General features: G+C 36.1%; 1 protein-coding gene across 1 annotated transcript in view; it reads left to right on the top strand.

Moving 5' to 3' along the window:
- The first annotated feature begins 7,509 nt into the window (after positions 1 to 7,509).
- The window catches only part of MEI4 (meiotic double-stranded break formation protein 4), a 226,131-nt gene continuing 215,111 nt past the window's right edge, over positions 7,510 to 18,529 (top strand). The window contains exon 1 of the mRNA XM_069066943.1: positions 7,510 to 7,744. Coding sequence (XP_068923044.1) covers positions 7,510 to 7,744 — 235 coding nt within the window. The remainder of the gene's footprint in view (positions 7,745 to 18,529) is intronic.

Here is an 18,529-nt window from a genome sequence, read left to right as displayed (position 1 = left end):
GATTCCATATAGGTCTGCTGGTGAAGATGAGGATAGTGGGCCTCATTTCCACAATGATTTCTCCCTTCAATAATGGCTATTGAGGCTAGGTTGGGAAGTAGATCTAGTGGTTTGGGTGTGGAGGCCTGGACAGTCTCCATCGGGGTCCAATGGGAGATGTGGATCAAAGTTAGCATATGCTAACTCTTATTCTTTCCCTCAGGGAGCCTTGCTGCTTCAGTTAGTATAGAAGCTTTTTTCTGTGTCTTTGGAAGAAAGCCAACTCTTTAGAGAAATAGCACTATTTGAATTAAGTTCGAAGTGCCTGATTCATTACATATTGTTTCTCCCATTAGAAAGTACACTCCTTGAACAAAATTTGTAAGTATGCCCAAAGAGTTTTAAAACTGTGCCTACCTTTAGTCTCAGCAATACCATTGCTAGGCCTATCTCCTGAAGAGATTAAAGAAAAGGAAAAAAAAAACACCTATTTGTACAAAAATATTTATATTGGCTCTTTTTGTAGTGGCAAAGAAATGCAAATTAAGGGATTATCCATCAACTGATAAATGACTGAACAAATTGTGGTGTATGATTGTGGTGGAATACTATTGTGCTATATGAAATGATGAGCAGGATGGTTTCAGAAAAACCTGCGAAGACTCATACATGCTCATGCAAAGTGAAATGAGCAGAACCAGAACACTTTACCAGTAACAGTAATATTGTAAGGATGATCAGCTGTCAATGACTTAACTGCTTTGATCAAGACAATTATATAAACCTATCCCAAATGACCTATAATGAAAAAATTTTGTCCATCTCCAGATAAACTCCGAGTGCAGATGGAAGCATACTTTTTCTTTTTTTTTTTTTTAAAGCAATCGGGGTTAAATGACTTGCTCAAGGTTACACGGCCAGTTATTTCTGGGTGTGGTGCTGAGTATCTGAGCCCAGATTTGATCCCCAGGTCATCCCGGCACTGGAGCTGGTGCCCTTACTTGCTGAGCCACCTGGCCGCCCCTTTTTTCTTGTTTTTTTGATGTGTGTATATGTATGTATGTGTGTTTTCTTTTGCAACATGGCCAATATGGAAATATTTTTCATGACTTCACATGTATAATTGATATCATTGCTTTACTTTCTCAAGGAGGGGGAAGTTTGGGGTAGAGAAGAATAGAATTTGGAACTCAAAATTTAAAAAAAAGATTAAATTTTTTTTCACATATAATTGGGAAATATTTAACAAATAATATATATTTTAAAATGTACCTCCTTGAGGACAGGGACTGTTCTTATTTTGTTTTGTTTATTTTTATTTTTATATCTAGCACTTAGCACAACTGCCTAGCACATAGTAAGTACTTAATGAAGGCACTTTGATATTGAATTTTTCTCTTTAATTATAAAGCATAGTTATAGTGAAGCTAGATTAAAGAGAAAGAAGAATATAGACTTGTAAGTCATGCCTTGACTTGACACAATGAAAATGGAAAGCTGTTTCAGGAGTGAGCTTAACATTCCATTACTTTGTTTTTTGCTTACCATTAAAATGTTGATATCAGAAAATGGAGGGGAGGGGTAGGGAGCAGAAATTACATTTATATAATGCCTACCATGTGCCAGGTATTATTTACAGATATTATTTCAATTTGATCCTCACAACAACCCTTTGAGATAGGTGCTAGTTTCCCCATTTTACAGTTGAGAAATCTGAGACAAGCAGAGGTTAAGTGACTTGCCCAGGATCACTTAGTTATTACTAAGTTTCTAAAGCCAGATTTAAACTTAGATCTTTGTGATTCTATACCTCGCTCTTTATTGATTGTACCACCTACCTGTCTTAAAATAAAGCAGTAGGAATAAATGATTGAATTTTTTTTAAATCAAGTACTTATCTTCAAAGTACTATACCAAGTTTCAGGAATACAAATAAAGTGAAGGCAATTCCTTCTTTCACATTCTAATGGGAGAGCCAATACATATAACAAGTTTTAAGTGCAAGTCAGAAAGAATCCTTAGGGTACAGCAACAAAGAGAATGGTAGGGCATCTTTAATGTCATTTCTTCTGATTATTTAAGTAAAATCTGTTTCTGAATTCAGATTATTTGACAGTGCCAAGTATTTTGGTATTACTGTCTTTCCTGGAACCATCCATAGTTGTGGTTCTTGAAGCAAGGGCTTTGATACTTGCTGAAGTAGTTGTCAGGGACCCAGCTCCCCTGATCAGGGCTGCTTCTTGGGATACTGTAGTAGGTGAAAAACTGTAATTTTGAGTATACATCCAAGTGAAGGGAAACAAAGTATAATGTAATAAGGATAGTGAATAAACCTAATTTGATTGCATGTAGGAGGGAACTCTCTGTAACTTGTAGCCTAGGAGAGTTCCTTAGAACACTGAGAGTTTTGTCTTTCTGGACCTGCAACCAGATGTCTTTCCAACTCTGCCATACTGTAATGGGGGAGGAGGGAAGCAATAAAAATGGTTCCTTGGCTTTGAGTAAAGTGTACATTTTGAATGTTTGTTTATGGAGCGTAGATTTTTTTTTATCCTAATAAAGAGTTCTGAGCCCACTTTTTTTTTTTAAGCAATTGGGGTTAAGTAACTTGCTCAAGGTTACATGGCCAGTTATTTCTGGGTGTGGTGCTGAGTATCTGAGCCCGGATTCGATCCCCAGGTCATCCCGACACTGGGGCTGGTGCTCTTACTCTCTGTGCTACCTGGCTGCCCCGCCCGAGCCCACTTAGGTTCTCCCCTCCACCATATCCCCTATTCCCATTCCCATTTAACCTTATAGTCAACTTTATCCTGTGACCAGTTGGGCTTTATCCCCAGCCTGTGGAGTTACTCCTTTCCTAGCCAGCCAATATTTGAACATTTGGGGTATGTGGATTTTTGGTCTTTCATCTGTTCTTAACAAAACTGTCTGTTAGATTTCTTGTTTTGCTAGTAAAAAATAACTTGGCTTTGTGAGATATCAGTGTCTCAGTAGGGACTTGGTGCATTTGTTGGAATTATTATAAGTATCTTAATGTGTCAATAGAAAAATGTTATAGGCCTTTATGTAGGCATCAGCCCTTTCCTTTCTGTAGAGCAAATGGATTCAGATGAGAGACAGTTATAGAATATTGAAGAGACTTGGCATTTTGAAGCACTATAGTTCCAGCTAACTGATGAAATTTTTGTAATGAATTCTCCATGCGATTCTGCAGAAATATTACAGCTTACAGGAATCCATAGATAGCATTCTAAGTGACAGAACAAAGAGCATAGAGAACCTAAAAGGAAAATCATAAAGGGGAAAAAAAAGCTCGTAGGGAAAATCTGTACACAGTTGAAATAAAGTTAACTTCTCTCCAGCATTAGGCTTGTGATAGGTCTTTTCTGATGGAAATGAAAAAAGGAAAAAAAAAATCCCCATCTGCGTACCCCACCCAGTATCCTTTTATCTTTGTAAGGTACCTATAATACACATGCTTTCTCTCCTGTGAAGGCTTTTGAAGTCTCCTTTAATAATTAAAGTGGAGAGATTTGAAATCTTGAATGACTCTTGATTCTTTTATGTAAAATTTGATATGACAGTAGACTGCATATTTCACAGTACACTGTGTACTGAAACTGTAACATTAATTAGGAAATTTGTCCTGTGAATATGATAAAAAAATGCATGGCAGGTCTTGACCAATCTTTATTGAAACTAATTATCTCAACATTATTATGGTGCTCTTCTCCTCAAGTATTGAACTGTGACTCTGTGGAGTATTTATTTATCATCACACTCACTCAGCAAATGCCTGCTACCACAAAGTCACTTGGGGAACTTGGCAAAGGTCTGAAACTTTCATATATCTTGGCTTATTAATCTGTGAAGAGGAAAAACATCATTGCTTCTAGATGTTTGCAGCATTAATTGGATAATTTCATTGAGCTCCTTGATTTTAATTAAAATGCAATTCAGTTTCTTGCAGAGAAAAATAAGGACTTCCCTGTGAAACACTGATTTTGAGTCACTGGTTATCCCTTTCTTACCTCACTCACTGCACCAGTGTGTACTTAATATTTTTATTTTCCTTTAGTGGTAAAGAGAAAATAAAAGTTCTACTCTGTTTCCTTGAGGTAGGGGCACTGGCTCTGAGTTCTCAAAGCCTAGGCTAATTTTGTGCCTATCTGAATCAGTTCTACTGCCTGAAAAAAGTTTCATTAACACACAAAGGAAGAATATTTGTCTGCCATTTGAAGGTCAGTTCACAGACTCCCTCATCATCAGTATGAAGTTTTGGAGATAGGGAAACTGAGGAAAACCATCCACAAAGACCAGAAGGTTTGTGATTTGTGTTATTGGAGTACCCATATGATATGAGCAAGATTGTAGAGCTTTGGAAGCATTGATATATTCAGTGGCAAAAATTCCAGGGAATAATACTAGCATTACTAAGAAAATGACCCTTTGTAATAGGTCCTTAAGAATCTAAATCTAAGGAGACACACATACATACACATATGGAAAGAAAGACATTGACATATCTATTGATTGTTTCTTTATTCTTGTTTTCAAATTGCCTGCATTTCTAAATACCTCTCTCCTTCCTCTTACTTCAGAGATGATCCCTTATAACAAGCTACAATCTCACAGTGCTTAGGGTATAGCAGTAAAGAAAGATGTTGGTGCTTCTTTAATGCCATATTCACCAATAATTTCCTGTCAGTATCCCATCTTGAACTATTTAAGTGTTGAGGACTTTGGTGGCAAAAGATTTCCTTTCTGGGTGCAAAGGAGCAACCCCTGAAGAGGCAGTTTCCAGGTTTCATCTTCACACACAAGGGTTGCTTCCTAGGATGATGGCTGAGGGAAGCACTGCTATTTCCAAGACTCTTGGAGTCAGGGTCTTGGGTTGTCTTCATCAGAATCTGAGGGGTGATGGTGGTCAGGGTCATTTGGCTTTCCCGGCATATGCTGCCCCCTATCTCTCCTTCAGGTGCCTTGATACTTCAGTTATGCTGCTTTGCCTGCCCTGGGGGTGGCACTTGGTCGGCAGTTGGTTACAACTGCCATAATTGCACAGTGAGGGCAAGAAGGATTTAATATATTGCATTATAATGATTTTCTTGCAAGAGCTTTATTAAAAACATAGTGTCTTTATACTACATTCAGAGATTCATAGAGCCATGCTCGATAACATATTTGACTGTATTTTAATTTTCCATAAAGGCTTGATCTATTTTGTCATGAAGTGTTTCTTTTAAAGTTTTGTGAACACAGACTCTCATCAATCAAAGTCCAATTTGTCATTATTTTTCTGAGTAAATTCAATTCAAATAGCATAGTTGTCTATCAAAGGATTTCCACCTCTAATAAAAAATTATTACGATCTGTATGACTTTTTGAAGTTAGCAAAGTGATTTTACCTACTGTTTCAATGTCTGTTGATAATACAATGCTGCACACAGTGGACACTCAATAATGTCATTTACTAACTGCTCCCCATAAATGAAGCAACAGATGGTGAATGAACCACTTACGTGAAAATAATACTAGGGAAACTGAAACATGTGGCCCTATAATTCTAATTTTAGTTTATCTATTTTAATAGGATCTAGTCCTTGACCTATGCATGGAAATAATTTTATTGAATTTACACAGCCTCAACTAAAAATATGTATATAACATACATGTACACATAAGACTAGTGTATCCTGCTTTGTATATTAAGTATATTTTTGGGGCAGCTAGGTGGCACAGTGAATAGAGCACTGGCCCTGGAGTCAGGAGGACCTGAGTTCAAATCTGGCCTCAGACACTTGACACTTAACTAGCTGTGTGACCTTGGGCAAGTCACTAACCCCCCATTGCCTTCTAAAACAAACAAAAAAACAAATATTAAGTATGTTTTTGCAAAGTTACATATAGATACGTTTTTTGACTATTGTTGAGTGTGGTCACATTTTAACTTTTTTATGAACTATGTGCAAAATTTGGACTTGCAAGACATCAGGGCCACTTTCAACTGCTGCAGTAGAGAAGTTATGTAAAAGCCATGCTTTTTGAGCACTGAGAGCAATAAGATTCATAGAAAAGAAATGACATACTCCTTGAAGTTTTAAGTCCTTATTAATTTATTTTAACTTGACTTGAATAAAATGTTGTCAGTATTAAACATTTATTATATACCTAGCATTGTACTAGGTTCTGTGAGGTCACATGAGAGGTAGAAAGTTATAATTCCTTCCCTCAAGGTTACAATCCTGTTGGTGAGATAATATATACGAAAGAATATGAGAATATTACAGGGCAACATATAACCAAATGCACAATCTTGTAATACCAACTCTAAATGATAATTTAGATAAGGTTAAAAAAAAGTCATATGAGCTAAGATATTTATGTAGTATTTACTATGTGCCAGACATTCAACTAAATGCATTACAGATATCTCATTTGATCCTCTTATCAGTTCTGGGAGGTAGGTATTATTATCCCCAGTTCACAGTGGAAGAAATTTGAGGCAGTCAGAGGTTAAGTAACTTAGTCAGGGTCATACATCTAGTAAATGTCTGAGATCACATTTGAACTTGTGTCTCTGTGACTCCAGACCCAGTGCTCTATCCACTGTGCCACTTAGCTGCTCCAAATTCAGTTTAGTTTAGGGAGGTTTTATAGAGGAAGTAGGATCTGAATTGGACTTTTAAGGATGGGTAAGATTTGAATCATTGAACAGAGGAGAATGACATTAAAAATGGTAGGAATAGGATGAAAAAAGATGAGATAAGAATGAACAAACTTGGTTAGTGCCTGAGAAAGGAGGCAAGAAGAGAGTGATAGTAAAAAGACTAGGGAGGATAGTAGGAAAGATTAAGTGGAACATTATTTATAAGTTAATTCATTGGAATAGGGCCTTGAATGATATGCTGAGAGGAAGAATGTGATTGGTAGGCAGTAGAGAATCCACTAGAGCTTCTAAAGCAGGGAGAAAAATAAACATAGGGGAAAAAAAATGAGAATGAAATCTTTTTGAATGTTGGAAGTTATATAAAAGATGGACTGGAGGAGGCAAAGAACATAAACCAAAAAATCAGTTAAGGCAATAGTATGGAGCCTGGACTAATTTCAGAATGAAAAAGAGTACTATGTGAAATATTACAAAGGAAGAATCAACAGATTTACTTAGTCATAATGTTGTTCAAATTTGCATTAATTATTTAATTTTATATTTTTGATAAGATTTCTGTAAGTATTCTTTTTTCTTGACCTCCTAATTGTGAAACTCTCAAATCCACTTAATAAGACTACTAGATATTTGTCAGGGATATTTATTTCTTTCTTGTTTTGCTTATTGCAATTTTTGCAGGAGTATCTGTTGACTGACTCTGGAACACCTCAGACATGTATTAATTTAGTTAATTAGGTTAATTAATTTAATAAATAAAATCTTATTTGAATAAGCAGACTGTACTGCGTAACTTTAAAAGAAATTTAATGTAATTTCTTTTTTTTTTTTTTTTTTACTAAATGTTAGGGATTAAAGACAGGATGGAGGTTCAAATGTGGTATTTGAAAACATCAAAACTGGCTCTGGCACTAGCAATTATCCGCTCAAAACCACCAGACAGAAACAGCAGAGAATATACAGAGCATCTTGCTAAGATGTTATCTGGACAAGATGGAGAGTGGAGGTCAAAAGTTGAAGCTTTGGAAACTGAAGTTCTGCAATTACGTCAAAAGCTTCTTTTGAGCCAAATCTGTCCAAGGCCTTATGTAAAGAACGGTAAGTATGTGAAGTTATTTTTTGAGAAATATATAATCCTGATTTGTTGTGGCTATGGAGGTAAATTTCAAGACATTTCTAAAAGACAAAGTTGAATTTTTAAAGCTTGTCCAATAGAAAAGCCAGATGATCATTTAAGAACTACCATATTTATGGAGCTTACAAAGTATATAACTTATGTTAGTGGCATTTTAAGAATGCTATAGTAGTTCATTTAAAAAAAATAAGTATTAAAAGAGGAATAACTCCACATAGCTTAAGACAATGTGTTTTACCTATGTATTTTTTTATCAACGGATTAGTTAATTTATACCCACACCCTCTTTCTATGTATATCCCTTTTAAGTGTCGCAGTAATTATACAATTCTCAATATTGACAGGCATCAGCTTCCCATATAGGGATGTAAACAATTTGCTCTTATTGAATCATAAGTTATGTGTATGAATGTGTGTGTGTGTGTGTGTGTGTGTGTGTGTTTTCTTTGTTTACCTTTTTGTGTCTCTTGAGTCTTGTATTTGGAGATCAGATTTTCCACTGAGTTCTGGCTTTTTCATCAGGAAGGTCTGGAAGTCCCTTATTTCATTGAGTTGACCATCTCCTTGCCTGAAAGATTATGCTCAGTTTTGCTGGATAGTTGATCCTTGGTTGCAGTCCAAGCTCTTTTGCCTTAAGAAATATCATGTTCCAATCCCTCTGATCTTTTAATGTAGAAGCTGCTAGGTCCTGTGTGATCCTGACTATAGTCCCATGATATTTGAATTGTTTCTTTCTGGCTGCTTGCAGTATTTTCTCCTTGACCTTATAATTCTGGAATTTGGCTACAACATTTCTTGCAGCTTTCAATTTCATATCTCTTTCAAGGGGTGTTCAGTGAATTCTTTTGACAAATATTTTACCCTCTTATTCTTGGACCTCAGGACAGTTTTCTTGGACAATTTCTTGGAGGATATTGTCAAGGCTGTTTTTTTCATCATGGATTTCTGGTAGACCAATAATTCTTAGATTATTTCTCCCAGGTCTTTTCTCTGAGTCAGTTGTTTTTCCAATGGGGTGTTTTACATTTTCTTCTAATTTTTCAATCTTTAGGTTTTGTTTGACTGCTTCTTGATGCAACAGAGTCATTAGCTTTGATTTGACTGTTCCAATTTTTAGCGAATTATTTTCCTCTGTTAGTTTTTGAAGCTCCTTTTCCATATGTTCAGATTTCATTCTTAGGGAGGTATTTTCTCTAGTTAGATTTTGAACCTCCCTTCCCAGTTCACAAATTTTACTTTTTAAGGATTTTTCTTCAGGAGATTTTTTTTCCATTTTGGCGATTTCCATTTTAAAAGAATTGGTCAATTTGTCTTCTACCTCCCTAAGTTAGCTTTTAAAATCCTTCTTGAGCTCTTCCACGAATGCTTTTTGGGCTTGAGGCCAGTTCATATTTCTTTCTGTGGTCTCAGGTATAGAGTTGATGGTGTTTACTTCTGAAAGTGGTTCTTTGTGTTCACAATAATAAGATTCAATCATCTTTGGTTTTCCTTTTCTAAGTTGCTTCTGGCCCATTGTGATTGCCTATTTCATGGCTTTTAAAGTAGATTTCTGCTTCTGGAGTATAGAGGGCTCTGACCCACGCTTCTCAAACTGGGAGCTAGGGGTCTGGTTGTTGACTTTGTGTGCTGTAGCCTTTGGGTGTCTAGACTAAGGCCCAGGCCAGGACACTCAGTATTTCCCCTGGGTTACCCTGAGGCTCACAGAATGAGGTGTAGGGGAGGGAATGTCTGGCCATTTCAGGTTCAGGCTCTGTGCCCCTGGGCTAGAGCTTGGGCAGGCTCAGCAGCTGGTGGCCTGCCATACTGGTATCTTCAGATTCCCCTCATTGTGTTAAAGCACATCTGGGCTTCTGGTGTTAGTCCTTGCTGCCCCCCCCCCCCTTCCCCTTTCTGGATCTCCTGCTGGTCAGCTGAGATAGGGCTTGTTGGGATGCCTCCTGCCCTTCACTTCAGGCCCAGCACAGCCTCAGTCACACCCTTCCTCTAGGATTCTGCTGTTTCAGGATTTTACATTGGGGTAATAATCTCTGGGATTTCAGGGTCAGGGAGGGGTAATAGAGCAGCTAGGGCTTACTCTACCATTGGCTTGTGGAAGTTCTACCTATGTATTTTTTAAGGAATACTTTGAAAAATAATTTTTAGTCCCTGGCAACAGTCATTTGAAAGCTGGATGACCATTTGTTGGGGATATTTTAAAAATAGGTGCCTGCTTCAGGTACAGAGGTTGGACTAGCTTGATCTCTGAGATTCCTTTCAACTCCAAGATGCTATGGATCTAGGTTCAGTTTTATGAATCTGTGGACTTTACCTTTTATCTAAAGAGAACCTGAAGATGTGGAAGTATATCAGATGTCATGCAGAAAATGTGAGGTGAAACCTCTGGCAGGCAGTACCAACACAGATTGAATGGTTTGTTAAAACTGGCATCTAATGCCTACAAAGCAAAGGTGAATTCTCTTCCAACTCCTGACTCCCACTACAAGTAGTGTAGGGAAAGTAAGACTGATGATTTGCTGGTCATATGTTTCTTTTCACATGCCTTCTTAAAAACCTCATTTCTGAAAGTTTACTGCTATCTTTTTCTATCTTAATTAACATGTGTTATTGCCAAAGATAATGTCTTCAGGCATATGCTATGTTGTGGTTCTGTTTAGTCAGAGTTCTGAAGACTAATGGTTCAATTGGGCCCTTATCGCAATGTGTGCTATTAAATTATGGAATACATTGATATTTCTATAAATAACTGGCAATTATAGGCCTTTAAGGTTTTTTAAACACTACATTATTACCTTGGAAATTAGATTACTCGTGTCTTACTACAGGGGACTGACTTCAACTACATACTTTGATATGCTAAGATCAGCAATTAAATCGTATGCCCTTACTTATTAACTAAACATGACACTTGAGGGTAGTCTTCTGTTCTGAATAATAGGAGATGAGAAATACAAACTGATAGCTTGGTCAGAGCCCAAAGAGCTTCCACTCTAGTAGGGAGATATGATTAATACCTACGAAACAATGAATTCTAAACTCTTATGTTAAACTCTTATGTAAGTGCAAAATGTGAGCTAATATGGGATAATTGCTACCTTTTGCTGATATCTTCCTTTTCCTTTGTGTACTACACTGAGTTAAACTTTTGGTCTTAAGAGTCATAAATGACAGAATTAAGCAAGCCATTAAGAAAAACTAGTCCAGTAATTAGGTGTCAGCGCAGACATTCTCTACTAATTGTGCAATCATTGTTGAACATTAACTATGGCATCTACATTTGTTGTAACTAATACTGAACATTGCCCTAATTTCTATACCAGGAAGCCATTATGAATAAAATCATAATTTTTCACTTGTTTATGCTTTTGTTATTTAGGCTGATTATTTTGCTAAATAAGATGTTTTTGCTTCTTGGCATTGATGCCTATATAGAAATAACAACATACCTTTATTTCACAAATATATATATATATATGTGTATATATATATATATATATAAATTTTATTTGTGTATTTCATTGACAGTACATTAGTTCAACTAGAAAAATTAGACTAAAATCTATTATTGGGTCAAAGGAAACAAGCAGTTATTAAGAACTTCCTGTTCTAGATGCTGTACTCAGTGCTGGTCATACAAAGAAAGACAAAAATAGCCCTGCCCTCAAAAAACTCCCAATCTAAGGGGCGGGGGGTGCTGAGAACAACATGCAAACAACTATATGGAAATAAGAAATATAATAAATTGGAGATAATTAAATGTTATCTCTATTAGAGAATGAATTAGGATATAATTAGAATCTTCTTTATGATTATTCTTAGAGTGTTAGGCTTTTCCTCTGGTAAGGATAAATTAGAGATAATTTAAGAGGGAAGGCACTAGCATTAAGGAAGATCTGGAAAGATAAAAGGTCTTATTGAAGTAAAAAATATTAAGCTTTGATAACAGAAATATAAATGGAATGTTAATTCATTTCTCTACCTTGCTGAAAAGCATAAACTGCTCTTCAGTTGTCAACTTTAAGCACTTCCCAGCTTGAAAATGTGATATAGTATAATATACCATTTAATGGAATTGAGTGTCCCAATAGAGTTCATTATAAGTCTGAGCAGAGTATCACAATGTAGTTATTATGTAAGGCTTACATTACACATGTAAGTATATGAATGTATGTATATGTATATATACATGCATATATGTGTGTGTGTGTGTGTGTGTGTGTGTGTAATACACAGAGCTTCAGGAATAACATCATTTCTATTAATTCTACATATGTAATGACCCTTAAGAAAATGTTAAAAGTGAAATTCTGTGTACATCATCTACAGAGTTCAATCAACTTGCAAGTTCTAGAGCCTTGATCTCCTGATATTCTCTAGTGTTCTTTCCATTATATCATGCTGCCTTATCTATATGTAGATAAATATGCATGTATACACTGTGGGCTATAGCAGTCACTTGTTTTGAGAATTATCAGGAGAACCTGATAACTTAATATCCAGATGTTGCTAAATTCCATTACTATGTGAGTGAAAATAGTATTACAAGATTTATGACCATATTCTAATCTCTCCAGAGCCTTTAATGTTTTAGGTAATGGGTTATTTGAGTATATCAGGGAATGGCAAATGTAATACATTTTTCTTAAATTCTTTACTGTATTTTTGGAACAATGACATTTATATAAAATGTTTCTGCAGGTTTAAAAAGTGTTATAATGCCCAGCAAATGATAATAACATATTTGCTTAATTTAATAATTAATTTAATAACATTATTTTAATAACATTTAATAACATTAATACATTATTATGGAGTATGTTTTTCCACTGAAGTCTTTTCACTTACAGTGCTTATGAGAGAAATTTACCCAGACCACATAATTAAAATCAGTTTTCTTAACAGCAGGAACTAAAGGTAAAGTGTTTAAGTTCAGATGTCTGGTGATAATCTAACTTGCCATCTGCTAACTTAAATTACATATGTAAGGAAGGAATGATCAAATTTAGATAGGTAGTTTCAAAAGAGCAAAATAAAATGTTAAATAAAGATTGTTTGAACAGATAACATTGAAAGAGGTAAATAAGTCCATCAGTTTTTTTTTTTAAGGGAAAAATTGTAATAATTGACATCTATTCGCTATCAAGACAGATATTTTCCCCAACCCCTTTTCCGCTTCCTTTAAGTGTTATTTTTCCCCATTAGGTTGTAAACTCCCTAAAGGCAAGGCACTGTCTTTTTGCCTTTCTTTGTATTCCCAGTGCTTAGCACAGTGCCTGGCCCATAGTAGGCATTTATTAAATGTTTGACTGACTATACACTAATTATATAGTGTGGTTTTAAAAACTACTTCATATATATATATATATATATTTTTTTTTTGTTTGATATTCACAACATTTTGGGGTCTATGATGTAGGTGTATCAGGCAATAGCAAGTATAATACATTTGAATCATACAGTTATACTGAGAAGCAGAAGGGACATTGAAACCCAGGCCATAGAAATCACAGAATTTGAGAGTTGGAAGGGACCTCAGCCACCATATTGTCTAACTCATACACAAAAGGAATCTCCTTGGCTCCTGCTTGAAGTACTCTAAAGACAGGGAATTCATTACCTCTCAAGATAGTCTTTTCCACTTTTGAACAGATCTAATTTGGGTGAAGATTTTCATTACCTCAAGCCTAAATAGGTGGAAACTTATTACTTCTCTTTTGGCCTTTTGGGGCATAACACAATGATTCTGATCCCATTGATATATAACTGCGCTTCACATATGTGAAGACAACTTTTAAGTTCCCCCCAAGGCTTCCTTTTCCTCATGCTAAATATGTCCAGTTCCTTCAATGGATTCTTATATGTCATGGAATCAAGGCCTTTTAACCATCCTGGCTCCTTTCTTTGGGACACTTTTTCAGTTTATCATTGCCCTTCTTACTCTATGGTGCCCAGAATTAAACAGTATGCTCCAAAAGAGGTAAGACAAAGGCAAAAATGTATTGGGACTATCACCTCCCCATTCCAAGAAGATGCATAGTTCAATCCAGCAAGGTTAAAACCTAGGTCACAAGACTCACAGAATTTGAGATTTAAAAGGGACCTTAGTTGTCATATTCTCCAATTTATACATAAAAAGAATCTCTAGTGTAACATACATACTTCCATCTTATTTTTTTCCCTTTCTGCCACCATGGGTTTAACCTATAATCTCTATATCCAATCTTAGTCCCTTCCTTGAACTTTAGTGAAGGATGCTGGATTATAGGTAATGGTGTTTCATTAGCTAATCTTATGCCCTATTTCATCTAAACTTTAAAAATTATTATGGTTGGAATTCATGCTTAATAAACATTTATGGGAAGAGTTGATAAGATTATGACAATATAGTACTTGTTAGTGAATCATTAAAAATGTCACTCATAATCCATTAAATTTAGTATTTTTCATATAGTTTTAGTTACATTTGTATAGATATCGACACATATGAATTACTTTCACTTACCTACTTTGTAGTGTTTTAAAAAAAAGTTCTAGCACTTATTAATGAATCTTACAAATTTTTGATTAAAATCTTTAAGTATTCTAAAGAGAGTCAGTGAAATAGTAGTCCATAATCTTTTCTACTTCAGCAATTTTGGATAAAGTATTCAGAGTGAACTGAAAATTCATAGTAATTGAAATTCGTGGGATACATACATGAATTCCAACCATAATAATTTTAAAAGATTAACTGAAATAGGGCATAAGATTAACTAATGAAACACCATTACTTATAATCCAGGATCCTTCACTGAAGTTCAGGTAAGGGACTGAGAATGGATATACATACAGCTATTAATATGTATTAATCTGTTTTAAAAAGAGATGATGGGATATAGTAAACAGTATTTAAGAATGTACTCTCAAAGGCCTATTTCATTTACTGTCTGATGTAAGGATATTATGTTTGTGTTTTTAAGGTAGAAACAAATTCTGTATTCTTGAGATTTTTGTTTCTGGAAAATTGTCTGATTTCTTTTTTCTTTTTATTTTTTTTAATCAAATGCTTTATTAACTACTAGTTTACATTATTCATTTCTGAAAGATTTTGAGTTACAAATTTTCTCCCTGTTTTTCCCCCACCCACCACCCCAAAATAGCGATCTTACTGGATATCCCCTCCTACAATCTGCTCTCTCACATATCTTAGTTCCCTCCCCAAGCCAAATTCAATGAGAATAAGGTTGACCCATTCCCTTTTACCTTCTTGTTCCTCCCCTCCACTGTAACAATTTTCCCTTGCCTCTTCTGTATGAGGTAGTTTACCCCATTCTGTTTCTCCCCATCCCTATCTCCTTTCATTGTATTCCTCTCTCACCTCTTACTTTCACCTTTTAAGTATCATCCCTTCCTATTAAATTGGTCCTGTGCCCTCTATGTATACCTATACACATATATACACACACTCGCATATGTATTGATACACCCATATACCCTTCTATATAGACATGTATGTATATATATATATATATATATATATATGTATATTTATATTCCTTTCAACTATTCTCATACTGAGAAAAGTTTCATAAATTACAATTATCATTTTTCCATGTAGGGATGTAAATAGTTCAACTTTGATAAGTTCCTTGTTTAGCTTCTCATGCTTCTCTTGCTTCTTGTATCTGAATGTCAAATTTTCTATTCAACTCTGTTTTTTTCATCAAGAATGCTTGAAAGTCCTCTATTCTACTGAATGACCATATTTTCCCCTGAAACATGATACTTATTTTTGCTGGGTAGGTGACTCTTGGTTTTAATCCCAGCTCCTTTGCCCTCCAGAATACCATATTCCAAGCCCTTCGGTCCCTCAGTATAGAAGCTGCCAGATCCTGTGTTATCCTGATTGTGTTTCCACAATATTCAAATTGTTTCTTCCTGGCTGCTTGTAATATTTTCTCCTTGATCTGTGAACTCTGGAACCTGGTTATAATATTCCTAGGAGTTTTCTTTTTCGGATCTTTTTCAGGCGGTGATCGGTGTATTCTTTCAACCTCTGTTTTGCCCTCTGGTTCTAAAACATCAGGGCAATTTTCCTTGAAAATTTCTTGAAGGATGATTTCTAGGTTCTTTTTTTTGGTCATGGCTTTCAGGTAGTCCAATAATTTTTAAAATTATCTCCCCTGGATATATTTTCCAGGTCAGTGATTTTCCCAATGAGATATTACACATTGCCTTCTTTTTTTTTTATTTCTTTGGATCTGTTTAATAGTATCTTGATTTCTCATGTAGTCACTAGTTTCCATTTGCTCCAATCTAATTCTGAAGGAATAATTCTCTTCAGTGAGCTTTTTAGATTCTTTTTCCTTCTGGCAAATTTGGGTATTTAAGGCATTCTTCTCCTCATTGGCTTTTTGAGCCTCTTTTGCCATTTGAGTTAGTCTATTTTTTTAAGGTGTTATTTTCTTCAGTCAGGTTATTGACTCTCATTTCATAATTTTCTTGCATCGTTCTCATTTCTCTTCCTAATTTTTCCTCCACTTCTCTTATTTGGTTTTCAAATCCTTGTTAAGGTCCTCTATGGCCTGTAACCAGCTCATATTTTTCTTGGAAGCTTTTGGTGCAGGAGTTCTGACTTTGCTGTCTTATTCCTGTTCCATGCTTTGATCCTTTTTGTCCCCAATATAGGAGTGTAAAGTTGGGTTGCTCTGCTTGCTTTGCTTCCCTTGTTTGCTCACATTGCTTCTTAATTACTTGAGTTTTGGGCTTTTTGCCATAGTAGGACCCTGCTACCAGACAAGGGAGCTTTATCCCCAAACTCTGGGGTTTTCTCAGCTGCTGAAGGTATTATTTGGGTGCCCCCTCTGAAGCCTCCACACCCTCTGGCAAGTTGGTCGCACACCCCAGGACCTCCACCCTACACCGCAATCAAGATCCAAGCAGGTTAAAACAAGAGTGATTACCTCTCAGATTGGTCGCTTGCTCTCCCTACAGTCTGCAGGCCAGGAGCTGAAACAGCCACGTGGCTGCAGCTGCAGGGCTGCTGTGCCTCAGGCACTTCTCGCCTCCGGAGAAAAGGCTGACAGCACTCCTGAACTACAGGATCCCGAAGTCTACACTGTACTGACCTTTCATTTTGTCCTTTGCATCTATGTGTTGATAACTCTGGAAACCACCATAGCTGCTGGTGACAGCTGCTGGTGATCTGAAGTCCCTTCAGCTGGTGGCTGGCAAGCCTGCCATGAGGCTAAATCCAACGGGGGTGTAGTGGCAAGCACCCCAAGCGACCTCAGGGTTGCTGCCAACACAGGTTCTTAGATCTGCTTTGTTAAAGGAAAGCAACTCAAAATGGGTTAACAAGCTTACTTTAATCAGTCAAACATATATTGTTTACCTCGTTCAGGGGAAAAAGGTCAGCACCCTGAACTTCAAAGTATACAGGCAGAATTATCAAGACAAAAACAGATCAAGTAGACAGCTTTCCAAACTGTCCAACCATTACATCCATGCCAAATCAATATCTGGGTTTCAACATCTGGGGTTTTCAAAGCCGGGGGGCTCTGGACAGCGGCTTCCCAGAATCCAGATCAAATCACAGAACACTTCTCAAAGTGAGCCCCCAAAACAAAGCTACACATCAGGGCTTATATAGCCTTCTCCTGGCTCAGAGAATGTAACAACCTTTTGGACCCACTGGCCAATCAAGAAGTATCTACTGAAAAACGAGCCTCCCACCCCAGGCTCCAGGTGCACTTTAGCCTAGGGGCAGGGAAGATCTTTGAAATTTACATTCCCATTACAGGGGGCTGGGTTAGGCTCCCAGAATGCTGTGCTGGCCGCTTCCTGCCAGCTTTCTGTGCTGTCCTCAATGGGACATTAGCTTCTCTGTGTCTTTTTGTGGATTCTGTAGCTCCAAAGTTTGTTCAGAGTCACCTTTTACATGAATTGGGGGAGGTGGAAGCTGGAGCCCCATGTAAGTCCTGTTTCTACTCCGCTATCTTGACTCTGTCCCTGAAAATTGTCTACTTTCAAGTGAACTTTCATAATATTTCTTTCTTTTCCTCCCTTCTTTCTCTTCTCTCCTTCCTTTTTTTTACTTTTATTCCCTTCCCCCCTCCCTTCCTCCCTTCCTTTTTTCCTATTAGTATGTTACTTTTGTCATTTCCCATTTTCTTGAAGAGCCCGTTAACTCAAGAGAAGACTGAAAGGGGAGGGACACAGATTTTCTTCCCCTATAGCTTTCTAAATTTACTGATCAGCAAAAGAATATTTTTATTTTCCTATCTTGCCAATGCCAGAGAAACCTATTGTTGTTTATAATCTTTTCCCCTTCCACTTCACTGTATTCTCTGGAAATCTTCTTTTTTAATTTTTTAAAAGTTTTATTGATGTCGTTTGCTTTTACATTACAAATATTTACAGATTATCTCTATTTTGTGAGACTTTTTGGTAACTGAGTAAAACAATAAGTAAAACTGATATTAGTGTGACCTAACCTGAAAATACATGTAACATTCCACATATGTGCACTCCTCCCCCTGTCTCTCTATTTAAAAAAATAAAAAAGAAAGAAAGAAATTTCTTGTTTTTCTTTTTGTCATTGTTGGGAAAAGAAAAAAGAAAAAGAAATTCCTTGATGTAAATATGTATAATCAAGAAGAACAATTTATTATGATATTGATGTTATAATATAAATTATTCTTCTAATTCTGTTAACTTCATCCTGCATCAGTATATATATATATATATATATATATATATATATATATATA

This window comes from Petaurus breviceps, unplaced genomic scaffold, assembly GCF_028583685.1.
Source record: "Petaurus breviceps papuanus isolate PSGF00001 unplaced genomic scaffold, PetGlider_PUasm1.0 90734, whole genome shotgun sequence".
In the NCBI taxonomy this organism is placed as follows: domain Eukaryota; kingdom Metazoa; phylum Chordata; class Mammalia; order Diprotodontia; family Petauridae; genus Petaurus; species Petaurus breviceps.
Note: the sequence above shows the minus strand (reverse complement) of the source record. Positions and strands in the feature narration are given on the sequence as shown.